The sequence below is a fragment of the Corticium candelabrum genome, chromosome 11, assembly GCF_963422355.1.
Source record: "Corticium candelabrum chromosome 11, ooCorCand1.1, whole genome shotgun sequence".
NCBI lineage: Eukaryota > Metazoa > Porifera > Homoscleromorpha > Homosclerophorida > Plakinidae > Corticium > Corticium candelabrum.
The window spans coordinates 6,836,895-6,851,204 of NC_085095.1; the positions used below are offsets into that span (position 1 = coordinate 6,836,895).

Genomic DNA, 14,310 nt, shown 5'->3' on the forward strand with positions numbered 1-14,310 from the left:
TGTGTGTGTGTGTGTGTGTGTGTGTGTGTGTGTGTGTGTGTGTGTGTGTGTGTGTGTGTGTGTGTGTGTGTGTGTGTGTGTGTGTGTGTGTGTGTGTGTGTGTGTGTGTGTGTGTGTGTGTGTGTGTGTGTGTGTGTGTGTGTGTGTGTGTGTGTGTGTGTGTGTGTGTGTGTGTGTGTGTGTGTGTGTGTGTGTGTGTGTGTGTGTGTGTGTGTGTGTGTGTGTGTGTGTGTGTGTGTGTGTGTGTGTGTGTGTGTGTGTGTGTGTGTGTGTGTGTGTGTGTGTGTGTGTGTGTGTGTGTGTGTGTGTGTGTGTGTGTGTGTGTGTGTGTGTGTGTGTGTGTGTGTGTGTGTGTGTGTGTGTGTGTGTGTGTGTGTGTGTGTGTGTGTGTGTGTGTGTGTGTGTGTATTCCCTACCCTGTTGTATACAGTAGTAGTAACATATACTACATGCTATTGTTGGCATTAAACCCTGAGTCAGACAATAAAAGACTATTGACAGGTAGTTATGGCAAATCCTATGTTGCTATTTTGACATGGTTTGGTGTTGAACAGTGTGTGCAGTGGTCGCTTAATCAGTAGTCAAGAAATCATAGCTTTATCTAATGGCCTATTTGATGAATCAATAGGGCTACTACACACAGTGTGTAAATCATTTGTATGTTGTTATGCCCTTCCATGATGGGCAAGTAGGGTCTTTACCCCCATCTGGGCGCTCACCAACCCAGCAGGTGAGCCCAGCAGGGTACATGTTTCCGTGCAGTCCATACGGCGATCAATGACTAGCCAATTCGATATAGACTGCAGGCATTACGGTGACCGTAAACATTGGGACAGCACGCCTAGTGGATATCAATGACCTCCAGGAAAGCACTGAACGTCATCGTCAACGGACCGTTCGCCAGACCACAGCAACTCCCCAACAACTGAAACGAGTCATAGTCTCATGGATAAAGCTAGAGAAACATGAGAAAGAAAGACAGACAAGTTTCATAATTTACTGTCGTCACTGGGGTTTGAACCCCCAAAACCATGGAGTGGTAGCCATTGTCGCTAACCACTAAGCCACGGCAGTGTATGTGTCGTTATGCCCCTCCATAATCGGCAAGTGGGGTCTTTACCCCCATCTGGGCGCCCACCAACCTGGCAGGTGAGCCCAGCGGGGTACATGTTTCCGTGTAGTCCATACGGCGATCAATGACTAGCCAATTCGATATAGATTGCAGGCATTACGGTGACCGCGTACTCGATACAGCACGCCTAGTGGATATCAACGCCCACCAGGAAAGCACTGGACGTCATTGTCAACGGACCGTTCGCCAGACCACAGAAACTCCCCAACGACTGAAACGAGTCATAGTCTCATGGATAAAGCTAGAGAAACATGAGAAAGAAAGACAGACAAGTTTCACAATTTACTGTCGTCACTGGGGTTTGAACCCCCAAACCATGGAGTGGTAGCCTATTATTATTATCAGTCAGGAACCACATCATCAATATGTAACAACAAAGATGCATAACCTGCACAGCATTGGACTAATGTGGTCCCCTGGTGTTGCAGTTGATATCTCTATTCATGAGAAGCGGTATATGCATGGGCAAATAGACTGTCAAAAAATTGAGGAATTGTATATTTTTGTTCAAACTGAGTGGTCATTTCTTCAATCTTCCTCTTCCGTGGCACATGAGGAGGAACACAGCTGCAAGTAAAGGCAACAGATAAGACACATTTCATTGTGACTATCTCCTGGTGGTAACCTGTCAGTGTCCAATCTCCTCCGTCGAGTTATATTGATAACAGTTTGCCTGACCAAGAGACCCAACACACGACGACTCACAGCCATTCCATCCAACAGAGGGCCACCACAGTTACCCCTACAGGTCAAGAAGCATAAAAAAGTAGCAATGAGAAATAAATATAACTAAACATAGCACCTCAAAAGACGAACGTACCTATTCAATGTGGAGGCAACTTTTATGCGATAGAGACCTGTGTTGAGTGGATGGATGAAAATGACTACGCAATCTACTCCATGCTTGCTTAACTGAATACTGCTTGATGTGCTTGCATTGGGATTATCCAGCATATTCATGGCATGGCTGAAGTCTTCTAATGGAAATGTCTCATAATCTTCAAACCTCTCTAGCCACACTACACCCAAAGCAAGATCAGATGATGCTGAATTTGTAGGCCGTGTTCCTGGTCTCTTCAGGCCTAGTCGATTTGGTGGTGTTTGTGTAACAGTGTGGGCTCGTCGACCAGCTAGATCAGTAGGACTGGTTGGAGCAGAGTGTGAAACTCTATCTGAATTTGATAGAGTCAGTTCTTCTTTAAGTTCAACTCCATCTGTTATATTCTGAACTGATGGCAATTTGGGTGAGCCAACTGTGGCTACAGGTGTGCAGCTGTCTAGAAGGAATGGTACCTGCGGCTGTAATGATGGAACAACAAACAACATCTCCACAGTGATATCTGCATAATACGGCGTTGGATTTAATTTGCAGAATTTAAATCGAGGAGATGAGAATGGCCCTTTCCATCCAGGGTGCGACAGAATATCAACAGGCCAACCAAGAGACAATAGAAACTCATGGAATGGTGGCGAACGAAGAGTGCCCTGCAAACAAAAATCAGCAAACAGCAATATGTGTTCATTGGACTCACGTTTACCTTATTTCTAAAGATATCCGTTAGTTTGGACTGTCCAGTGCGAACATAGAGCACGTAGACATTCTCAGTGTTTCTTGTCGGCATCGAGTCAAGATCATGTAAAGCAGCAGCTAATGCAGGAGTTGTGTTATCAAGAGAAACTAATGCCGGCTGTGGTCGATAAGCAGCAGCCTGCAGATTTTCCAAGGACAGAACACCAAGATGAGACAAGAATAGTCTCGATGTTTGAAAAGACGCACAACAGCTACAACAGCAACCTTATCCAGCAGCACAGCCACAATGACAAGCGTTAGAAACTCACGGTGGAGGGTCAACTCTTGTAGCTTGCATGGAAGATTTAATATCTCCAGACTGATGATGTTTCGTCAATGCATCTGCTTCAGCAGTTGCCTGTGCAAACAACCAGTTCCATCTAAGTGCAATCACTTTCAGACATGCACAGAAACTTGCCTGCTTCTTGACAGCATCATGAAGTTTAGCCTGCTCCACTTCAGTTCGGGAGTCTAAAATCTGATCAAGAGATGGGATGCTGTAGTCACTACAGCATATACAACGTTTTATTCCAAAAGGCCAATTGCTACAATATTGAATGTTTCGTACGCTTTAATAGGCTCTATTGAGTCAGCTGCTTCTGGCCAGAACTGTTTGAGAATTGTTGGCTCTATTGCTTCATCAGATTTTGGGTCTGGACCTTTGACTGGCTTTAAATGATCATTGGCTTGAGCTCCTGCACTCCGTGGCCAGTGTCTAAGCTGCATAGTCCAGCATCTCTTGCCAGCTGGAGTTCGTGAAAGGATAGTAACAGTAGGAGGACTAGCTACAGAACACAATAGCAGATTATCAGTACGTCCACAGGTGTAGTCCAAGAAGGACACACCAGCAAACAATCAGGAAAAGAAACTAAAGCTAACAAGATGGACTAACTATCAGAATGTGGACTAATGCTGTGTTCTAGTACTCCAATGACTGTACTGCTGTCAAGTACAAAGTAGCGGAGCGTTGCATTCTATAAAATATTTCTAACTTCAAAAGGCAGTTCAATCAAAAGGAACAACAATACTTTGGCTGATGGATCCGCTGCAGCTGCGAGAGCCAACATCTCTGTTTCAGTCACTTGGCAAGAGGCCACAGCAGGGCCACAAGGAGATGGGAATGATCCCTGAACAAAGTCACATAAGACGCTTAGAGGCACCTCAATAAAACATCGTTCTTTATACCAAATGCTCAGTGATACAGAAGAACAATACTTCCGCTGCTTCTCGCACTCGTATGGATACAGGGTGCCTTTCCTTCTCACCTGAACAATACAAACACTAACCATCAGCAATAATCATGTACTCTTACATGAAGAGGCTACCATACAGATTGCATGCTGTTAGCGACACCCATTTCAAACTTTACTGCTCTTTGCACCCTCACAAAACATTCAATTCATATGTCACATACTTGATGGTACAGTACATGTAATAGAAAGACTGAAAATGACAACTTGCTGTAGTTCAAGTTAAAATGGTGGGAATGAAACTTCCAACTTACAAGGATCAAATTCAAGGTGCAATGAATCAATAAGCTTGTGTGTATTCAACAAATGATGAGTGACTGATTTGGTATGGTGAAGAGTAAAATTGTGAATCAGCTTACTACAGTGCTAGGTTAGGAAAACCGAAGAAATTCAGTTCCAAGTCTGTATGAGCAGTACACACTAACTTCACAGTACTCAACTTACAAACAACACAGTAAATGTAAGAAACTGGAAGTGAGTAGTGTTCCTATATCATGGAAAGTGATAGAGTCACTGCGTATAAAGTCCGTTTGCATACCCAGAAACTGTATGAGTCTCTGTAATTCTGGGTTCACATAACTTGTTACCATGTGCAAGTATTTAAAATGGACCTCATTTTGGCTTTGTACTATCGAAGCAGAGATGAAAACACGAAGAAATGTGAGTTCAAATATATTCGTGCAATTAAACCATCAGAGAAATGCCACTGCCTTCTACAAGCAATGAGACCGACTGGTTCCACTTCAGTGGTTGTTCCAGTTTTGTGGTGTCATTGCTATAATTTGCATACCCCCAACTGACTTGTTCGAAAGCCTGTCGGCGGATTGTTGCATTACATTGGAACCGAAATTCATCCTGTTCTAGTGGAATGCAATGTGCCACCATGATGGTGCCACCACATCATACTAGCATCATACTCACAGACGATTCATCCTTTTACATACTTTATTACATGTCTTTGCCAATTTGGCACAGGGTTGTGTTTGGAGATCAAGGTTAGAACTCTTTCAAATGTAAAGTTAATTCTATCTTATTTGCTTAAGTGGGTAAAAGTCAAACCTTTGAGCTGTCGTTTAGGGCCATCGCCATCACCAGTATCTGATGGTAGATGCTATACAAACACAAAGTTAGAGAAACAGCAGCGACCTTGAACGCTAACACACTTCTGATTTTGATCCTGAAAGGCCTAATTCGATCACCTCCAGCACATGATGCAAAGAATCCTACACATCGTACGAATTATGATAGACGTAGGGAAACTATTGTCATGTCAACTGACCTTTTCACACAGCACTCTATGCTTGGCCATGATCCATGCTTGTAAACACTGATATGCTGCAACTATCATCGAGTGAAGGTCGCGGATGTGTGAGGGACGTGGCTGTCCAACTAGAGTCGCAATATAATCACACAACCACTTGACTGTGAACTGCCATTCACTGGGATCTGTGGGCATATAACACCAACTACTGTATGTTCAAGACTACACATTAGAGACCATACCAACAGTAGGAATATCCAGCTGAGCAAGACTTGCTAACAATTCAAGCACCGACAGTGTTACACTCAGGTCCGTCTTTGGATGAAGGAAACGCTGTGGGATATCACGACAAGCACGAACAAATAAACCAGCTGCATCTGACACAACACGGCTTGAGAGTTACAGTGACAATCGGAGGACAAAACTGTAAGTCAAATCACTAATCAGACTGGTTACTCTGCCTGCCTGCCTGCATGCTTACATGCCTGTGTGCCTGCCTGTCTGTTTGCCTGTGTGTATATCAATTCATCTGTTAGGTAATGAAAATGACCTACCCCAACCCTTGGCACTCCTGTGTCCCCTCCTTAATCGTAACGGTGTACCTGATCCCTCAGAAATGGCATCATCAGAAATCTTTGGGATTGCAAACTCACCATCAGCTGTCACATGAGTATCACTCGCCACTTTAGGAAGAGGTTGTTTATCTGAAGTAGACGTCGAACTTGCAGCCTCTGCTTTTCTACTCAAAGCTTCAAACGTGGCTGCGTCTTGAACAAGAAGTTGAACGCTGCAGAGAAGCAAGTGAATGTTGCCTGGGTCCTGTTCGATTCTCAAAGCACTGAACAGCAGGGCTGCCAGACGTTCGTGGAATGAAAGAAATGTATACGTTTGTGACAACTGCTGAAATGTACTGTCTGGGTCTGCTGCAGGTTGAGTGACATCTAGAAAATCCAATGCCTGTTAGAACAGTTGGCACATAATCATCACCCCAACAGTTGTCCGACCTGCTATGGGCAATTCCCTGAAGTGATGTGGCAACATAATGATTGACAATGTAAGCCTGATGCACGATCGCCTGAGATCATGTTGTGGCATTGCAAATCTATCCATACACTACTGTACGACAAGAGTATAGATACATAAATACACAGACAAATGAGAGAAGGAGGAGGAGGAGAAGGAGGAGGAGGAGAAGGTAGAAGGACCGACGGATGAGCAGATTAAATGGACAGACAAGACACGCAGACAGACAACTATGGCAATTGACAGATGAACAAACACACAGGAACAGCTGGTCATATATACCAATAGATCATAGATCAACAGCCACACTAAAAACGAACAGAGACAAACAGACAGCAGGCAGAAAGCTAACTGCACAGTGTAGACCACATAGGTACAGCCGAGTGGTACAGAAATAATGGATTCGTCTATATTTACCGAAATTCATGTTTCTTCACAGGCAAAACGATCTCCAAAGCCGAGACAAAGTGTGGCAACAAGACATGAACACCAACCAAATCATTTTGGAACAATGATGTCGAATTCATGAGGATGCTCGTCAGTACTTGACCAGTGCATGTCTCCTACAGCAAATAGTAAAGGCAGCAGAGTTACACACAAAACAGCAACGAACCATGATACACCACAGCAACAGGTAGAGTAACAGTATCCACATTACATGAACTAAGGTCATATAATATATAACAGTAGTTTAAATAAGCAATAAAAATGATGACAACATATTTGCCATCAATAAGCCAAACACTCTGCCAGTCTCTAATACCCACTTTAACAACAGATTATATGACGTTTAATGACTTATCAGAGGACACAGTCCAGCTGTAGGACACTAGAGGGATGTCCATGCCTACTTAAAAGTAGATGTGTTGCTTATACATGTCTTACTACTGGACAGTGCGACAGCAAACTAGGTGGGATCACAGCAAGTAAATTTCAACTGCAGTGTCACATCACAAAAAAATGAGATACCAAAACTCGACATCCTTGTGACAACAGAATTAAGAAACTATGAACTTTAAGCATGTGTTGACTACTTGCTGTTAATTTCAAACTATTGTCTAATTAACTAATGGCTTCTTACGAATCAACTTAGTATATACTAACACTACAAAGGCATTACTCATTATATCTCTAATCGATTCTTCTATAACTTGTTCAACACATTCTATTCCTCATGAGATACAATATCCAAAACAAATCAAGTTTATCAACATTCAGCTAGCACACAAAGCTTTGCATGCAAGGTGTACATGTACCCTTTTTATTAATTAACGTCTTAATCCCTGACAACAGCTGGAGCCATGATGTTTGACTTCCACTGACACTGAAAGCGGGCATACACCTGATATCATACCCACCAAGTGGACATCCACAAGATTTAAACTTACGTAGAACATGCTGCAAAGTCATAATTGCAGAGTATTTTAGTAGACACCCACAAAATGACTCGATTTAGGCTTAGTATCCAACTTGGCACTTCACATCATTCTGGAACTTCCAAATGGACTTGACTAAACCGAGACCATCTACAACGATCCCTATCGACCACCCTAGTACAAAGCCATTGGTAAACTGCAGAAGCCTTTGCACCACAAGGATGACAGGGTCATGTGCAAAGGTCACGCACAGGACACCACAGTCTCTGACAGAGTTTCCAGAGTTAAAGTAATGTGGTGAATAAAGAGCAACCGAGAGAACAATAAATCATAACACCATTGCCACGAATGATGACATCATTTTAAGCCACTTGCTGTACAAAATGATGTCAGCACATGTTAGGAAGTTAATAGGAACTCATAGTTCAAATATCAAGATAGAGAAAGAAAATGTCACAAATACGACACAAGCAACTGTAACTACCAGTAAGTCATAGGGACACAGTCCCTAGTAATTGTCAAAATAAACAACTCATTGGTAGTGATTCCTGGTATGTTATCTAGCTTTATACAAAACTAATGTAATAATCACTCTAAAACAATTTCACATCTTGTCACTATAGCCACAGAGAACTATACACCCAAGTGTGGTAGCCAATATCCATACATCAATGTCACATCTGCATATGTGAGATATTAGTTCCACCGCTCCACACACTTGAATCAAGTTCACTGTTCCAGTCTTGCAACATACTACTCAACTACTAGCATAATACCAAAATTACCTAAACCAAACCAAATTACAGTGTGTGTGTGTGTGTGTGTGTGTGTGTGTGTGTGTGTGTGTGTGTGTGTGTGTGTGTGTGGTGTGTGTGTGTGTGTTAACATAATACGTGTATGTATCTATGTTTGTACCTACAAACAGATAGTAGCTATCTGAATGTAGCTTGTTCACAATGTTTCTTTAAAATATAACATCTGTTGTGTGGCGATCAATACAAAGTACATCTCCCACACAGACAGATAAATTGAACTACAGACAATAGAGAGACAGTTAGTTTAAGCAACCCTCTGAGATTACACATAACCAGTAGTTATCAGCTATCGTAGGAAAAGTGTATTACTTGCAATCTATGAAATATATGAATTATGACAGACAGACACACCAACTGACAGATAGCCAACACACAAACAGGCAGACAGACAAAGCGTGCATACAAAAACATACTTTGTTATACTGGAGACCATGTGCTATTGCATGGTAAAACCTAGCCAGGTAGACAGGATTGAACGGAACTGCACACTTCTGTTTACAAAAGATGCGGCAAAGAGCTCCAAATGCTTCTGCTCTACCGGCTTCAAAAGTAGCACTTGAGATGGCATCATCGTGATGTGTTAAATCATGTAGAACTGTCAGCAAGTCAGTAGCAGAATCTCGTTTCGTCAAACTTGGTTTTCCCGTCAAGCTTCTTGTTAGACGAGGCTTGGTTGTTTCTGTTTCTGGTACAGTAGTAATGGTTGCCTCAAATAACCACTTGCCAAACAGATGGAGAAGGCTGTTACCATCAGGCCGAGAAAACTCTACAGTAGGAAACTGTGGTGATAAAAATTGATTGCCAGTTTGGACATTCCTGTTCTGTTCAGAAACAGAAAGTGATCCAGTTGTACTTCGCTTTACAAGCTTTGATTTGGTCGGTGTTCCTAATCCTGGCTGGTTCTTTGTCGGCGACACGGGATCAGTAGGGGAACAGATTTCTTCTGAAGTACCAATTGTTAGAAATGCATCTATGTTAGCTGCCAAGCCTCTCATGGCTTTAAAGAAGATCCTTGGAAGATGACGAAGACACACGTGGTCACGAAGAGCAAGGGTATCCTCTTTTCGTTGTGCCTCTTCAAGAAAGGCAGGCATACTGGCAATGACGTCAGGATGTGAAAGATCAACAAGATTGCCAAGTGTGTGTAGCATTCGAAACCAGCACTGAGTGATACAATCGTTAGCCATTTTACTCAATGAAACATGTTCATCATCCTCGGTAATAAGTTTTAGTTTACGCCCATACGATGGACCGTAGAGAATCTGAATGACATTCAGAGTCAGTTCGACGACTGTTTTACTCCACTGTTCTACCACTTGATGGTGATGCCGCCACATACAACACATCTCTTGCAGAGTAAGCCAAAATGGCGGCGATGGAAAACAGTGCTCACACGAACGAAGAAACACATCAAACAGAGTAGCTATCAGACGATCGGCTAGATGCTCGGCGAATCCGGCTGGTTTGGTTGGTGGAGCCAACACACGATGACACACATTGAGCATGAATTTGAGAATACACTCCCACGTTAACTGAGAGAGCGTGCCTTTACATGCCAGAGTGTGTACGGTGGCAAGAACTTGACGACACAAGGTGGCATGAAGACGAATGCCGGACGCGTTGCCCAAGTGCCCTTTCCTTGGAGAAAACACGGCAGAATACTGGTTGATAATCTTTTGAGCATACAGCTCGGGACTTTCCAACACTGGCTTTGGGACAGAATGCACAGGCTGACCAATTAGGGGAGACAACCAGTCTTTGTAGATATCAATGCATGCCCTGAGGGTCGCCTCTTCTTCCAATGGTAAAGTCAGTCCAAAACCTAGCACTTCCATTGTCCATTGAACATCCCTGTCTGTCTCAAGTTGCACTCCGAACAACAGATCGGCTGTCTTGTTAATGCGTTCTGCATCATGTTGCTGTTGCAGAGACTTCACGACGGTCAATACGACTGCCGTACTTGTGCCGTGCCCGAAGCTATTCAGAACAGACGATGGCATGCTGTGGTCGCTCTGTAGATCATCGGTGAGAGAAATCCAATTCGCGTACATTGTGAGACCGTAGGATAAGCGCATGCGCTTTTTAGCCTGTTGTGACTGGATCCCGGATAAGCATATGCGTGCCGATATTTAAGTTTTGTTAAAGTACGGACAAGTAACTATAGTGAAATTCATATTGCTATAGCTACTTATATCGAACGGGGAATAGTTTGTTCGTAACAGATGGCTGTGATGGAAGATTCTGTAACTAGCTACTGAAACTCAGCTCAGCCGTCTGATGTAAAATACCATCAAGTATAAAATACTAGTATTACAATTAATATTAATGTTATAATTATATCAATAACTTGAACAAAAACTATTTAGACATGACCAGCTGCTGAACTAATATATAAAAACACCTGAAAATGCAAATGTAAAATGCGATGTTGACAGTTGAGAGATGTACATGTAGACAGATGAGAATGTGGTAAACTAGCTTGTCGTGTGTTGTAGCAACATCTATTCAGGAAGTAGATCTATGTCAGATGTTTCTACCTTAGGTGTGGTAATTTTGCATTAGAGGGTTAATTTCATTTTGCTTTTTCTTGGAGCAAGGTGTGATAGGTTGTGGTTGTATCTAAATTGTCAGACCTGGCTTCTTATTCTTTGTGTGCACTTGTTTTCTTTGTGTTTTTATGATAAGACCTGACCTATATTGCATAGCGGCATGGACAAGCATGCATGCTCAGCAGTTTACTAATATACAGAAACTAAATGGTAATTGTAGTTCTCATTGTTCTGTTGGACAACACAGAGTTGTCTGCATGTTTGTGGAAAATGACATCATAGGTTGTTAGGTTGAGCATCTTTGTTTAGCTTAGTTACTAGTATAGAGTATCTAGTTGCTATTTATTGTCTTATTATATGGTGGTGGTCTGTGCATTCATCTCACATACATTAGGCGGGGTACCTTACAGGAGGAAGAGCATGTTTGTTTGATTTTCTACTCTGTAGTAACATGAGAGACTGATAGCTAATCAGGCTCCATATATGATGAATGGAACATCAGATTGGTAGACATGTAGTAGAGTCTTGGACTGTCAGCTGTGTGACAAGATATATAAGAGTTCTATTTCTAGTCCATGAATACTGTCAATATATTATTGTAAGAGCTTTGGGTATTATTTCACAATCTTGTTTTAAACAGAAGTTATGTCAATATCAATGGGAACGACTTTGTCGAGATTATTTATTGTTGATAAGAACTAACACGTGGTCACAATCCACTGTTGCAATTTTTACATATCTACATAGTCTGTACATGTACGATGATTTTATAAACTTTTATTGTGGAACACACAAGCTGTCCTCTAGCAATATGGCAGCTCGATTATGCAGAATAGACTTCTAATTTTCTAATCAGATTTTGAAGTTGTCACAAGACATGACTTTGTATAATATGAACGGAACGTGCAGAAGTTGGTTGACAGCGAATCTGTATGACGTCAATCACTTTATAGTTCTAATAACCATTGCTGCATTCATTTTGTGTCGCAATTGCTCATTACAAATTAAAATGCCTGTAGGTCTGATTGTGTTCAGAATGTGTGTGGTGTGGCATACGTGGCACAGCAGTTTCACCTGCATTCTTGGTTATTGTTGTCCATCTGCCAATTTACATCACTTAGATAATCATATTTCGGCAACAAGGTAAAGGCTTGGTCAGGAACATAAGGAAGTTGATTGTTGACTAAATTTGGAATGAGTCAGATGGGCGAGGGTCTTCTGAGCTCTTCCTATTTAACTGGATTATATATTTAAGACTGTCACACACTAAAAATTTTGTTGATTATTTTTATGTATTGTTATCAATCGACTGCTTTGTTGTGGGTGTCTGTTCTATGGATAGGATACATGCAGCTGGTCTGGACACAATCTTGCTGTAATTTGAAACGACTTGATTATGAGCACGGTGCACATATATTTAGTTGGACTTGTGCAAATAGGGCTTGACAATAGTGTATGTAGACGACCGTTCACGTCATAAATGGATAGCACTGTTTGTAAACTGACCAAAAATATATATCAGCGAATACAGATACTGTGGAAAGTAGCGAAGTTAGAGTTCATTTGAGATAAACATCTTATAATCACAAGGTCATTCTATGTCATTTCTATATCTACAGAGCTCTTGTTCCTGAAGACAGCTTAACACTGTACGGCTGCTTGTACTAGAGAACTGATGAATAATCGTAAATGTATATAGTCTGTAACACTTGAAGCAGTATTCTTCTTATCCACAAGCATGACCCATTGAAGCTCCATTGTAATCCGGTGCTTTGTAACCTGTTGGTTTTCCCCAGTAGAGTGACTTTCGAATTCTCTTCTCTCGTTGTCTTCTGTTGCAAAACCACACTCGAACTACTTCTTTTTCTAGTTGCAAGTAGTTTGCAATTCTGACGATTTCTTTTGGCGATGGTTTGTGCTGCCTGAGGAATTGTTTCTCTAGTGCATCTTTGCCAGTGATTCCAATCGTCGTTCGCCTTTTCCTTTTTCGGGGATCTCCTTCCCCGCTTAGTTCCAGAGCTTTGAAGGTTTTTTCTGCTTCATTGAGCCACTTCTCCAGAATGGGCTTCAGTTTGCATGCATTTTTGTAACTCAGCTGTAGATTTTCAAAACGACAGATTGTCGTCTGACTGAAGTCAGTACCATGGATGGCTACCAGAGCATGTCCTACATGTGTCTGAGTGTAGCCGAGCTTCTGGCGTTTGTTTTTGAACTCGTTGGCGAAACTCTCCAACTGTTTGAGTTCCTCGGGCTTCTCAGTAGGCACAGCTGCTGCCGAGGTCTTTCTTACCACAGGCTGCTGAATAGTAGGAAAATAGATGGGACTGCAGCTAGTGCGTGTGTTGGCGATGTTGGTGTTCTGTCCACTGGTGCTGCCGTCATAGTAGGTCTGAGTTGAGGCGTGTAGATCTTGGTAGCCATACATGTTAGAGGAGTGAAGTGGGTTGTATGCAGAGAATGGTGACTGAAACTGCTGCAAGTTGAATGGGTCTTGGATGACAGAAGGAGGTGCTCCATAGTTTGCTGCCTGCATGGCAGCCCACGCAAACTCAGTTTGTGCTGCCAGGTGCTCCGCTGTAGATGATTGTAGTTGATATGCTGTTGTGGCCATTGCTGTCTCAGACACTGTATTGTGGTCGATGCTCTACAGTGAATGCCAGAGAATGAGGGAATCTGCTTAGTGGCTACAACGTTTTATGATCTGTCCTCAGCTCCGGGAGGGAGGGCTCAATTAAATTGGTGGCAATAGCAAAGCAGTAGAATAAACATCATACTTTACCGAATAATGCCACGTTTTCAACGAGCCTTAATTGGGTATGGATTCTGGACACCCAGTAAGTGACTCTAATACACACTTTTTGTTCTCATTTCTATCTTCTCTTGATTAAACTGCGCGAATAGTAGAGACTAGAAACAGAGATCTGACTTCCTTTACGGAAAATCAGTAGACCTGACTTGTGTATGCATAACCATGACTTGAGGTAATATTTTCTTGTGGCTGCGGGAAGGCAGCGGTTTCCTTCCAACAAAATCTATAACTCGGGCTATAAGCCTTTCCGTGACACGCGCTAGATTACAGCCATATCCGGTCGTTACTGCCAACTTTTCAGTCGCTTACGGAGAAGACTCACTATATCAACGAACCAAAGCGAAAACGGATTCTGATATGATTGAACGAAGCCTTAGCTCTAACTGGACACTAGCTTTGTTGCACGTAGGAAACTAGCGGGACAGTGTTTGCTCAGAATAGAGCTAAGAAAGCACCAAATAATACTGCTCTGCTCTTCTTTTGCTGCAGGTCTAGTGATAAGAGCCTATAGCTACGGATGAGGCC

At 42.3% G+C, this 14,310-nt stretch overlaps 2 protein-coding genes across 3 annotated transcripts; both read right to left on the bottom strand.

Annotated features, from left to right (window-relative positions):
- Nucleotides 1-1,369: 1,369 nt before the first annotated feature.
- Nucleotides 1,370-10,469, bottom strand: LOC134186831 (ral GTPase-activating protein subunit beta-like). Of its 2 annotated transcripts, none has more exons than XM_062654898.1 (18): nt 8,841-10,469; nt 6,654-6,799; nt 6,218-6,315; nt 5,768-6,154; nt 5,456-5,590; nt 5,232-5,398; nt 5,116-5,175; nt 5,012-5,063; nt 3,888-3,967; nt 3,731-3,829; nt 3,595-3,676; nt 3,271-3,487; nt 3,121-3,208; nt 2,972-3,060; nt 2,671-2,914; nt 1,953-2,617; nt 1,758-1,874; nt 1,370-1,699 (listed from the first exon to the last, which is right to left on the bottom strand). In XM_062654898.1, the coding sequence occupies exons 1-18, from the start codon at nt 10,425-10,427 to the stop codon at nt 1,570-1,572; spliced, it is 4,443 nt and encodes a 1,480-aa protein (XP_062510882.1). In that variant the 5' UTR covers nt 10,428-10,469; the 3' UTR covers nt 1,370-1,569. The 2 variants fall into 2 exon arrangements, with proteins under 2 accessions (XP_062510882.1, XP_062510883.1); XM_062654899.1 differs by lacking the exon at nt 8,841-10,469 and adding an exon at nt 7,625-7,763 and having other exon boundaries at nt 1,378-1,699.
- A 1,910-nt stretch (nt 10,470-12,379) lies between these two features.
- Nucleotides 12,380-13,620, bottom strand: LOC134186835 (pituitary-specific positive transcription factor 1-like). The gene has a single exon (XM_062654903.1). It carries the CDS (start codon nt 13,585-13,587, stop codon nt 12,703-12,705), a length of 885 nt encoding a protein of 294 aa, XP_062510887.1. The 5' UTR covers nt 13,588-13,620; the 3' UTR covers nt 12,380-12,702.
- Nucleotides 13,621-14,310: the final 690 nt, after the last annotated feature.

Bases quoted from the DNA above. Each gene is read 5' to 3' on its own strand.
- LOC134186831 (XM_062654898.1), bottom strand. From the start codon at position 10,427: ATGCCATCGTCTGTTCTGAATAGCTTCGGGCACGGCACAAGTACGGCA. The intron at 3,968-5,011 runs GTTTGACTTTTA...TGTATTGTTCAG, and splicing joins CCCTAAACGACAGCTCAAAG to GTGAGAAGGAAAGGCACCCT. The intron at 3,488-3,594 runs GTTAGTCCATCT...TGTGTTCTGTAG, and splicing joins CATTAGTCCACATTCTGATA to CTAGTCCTCCTACTGTTACT.
- LOC134186835 (XM_062654903.1), bottom strand. From the start codon at position 13,587: ATGGCCACAACAGCATATCAACTACAATCATCTACAGCGGAGCACCTG.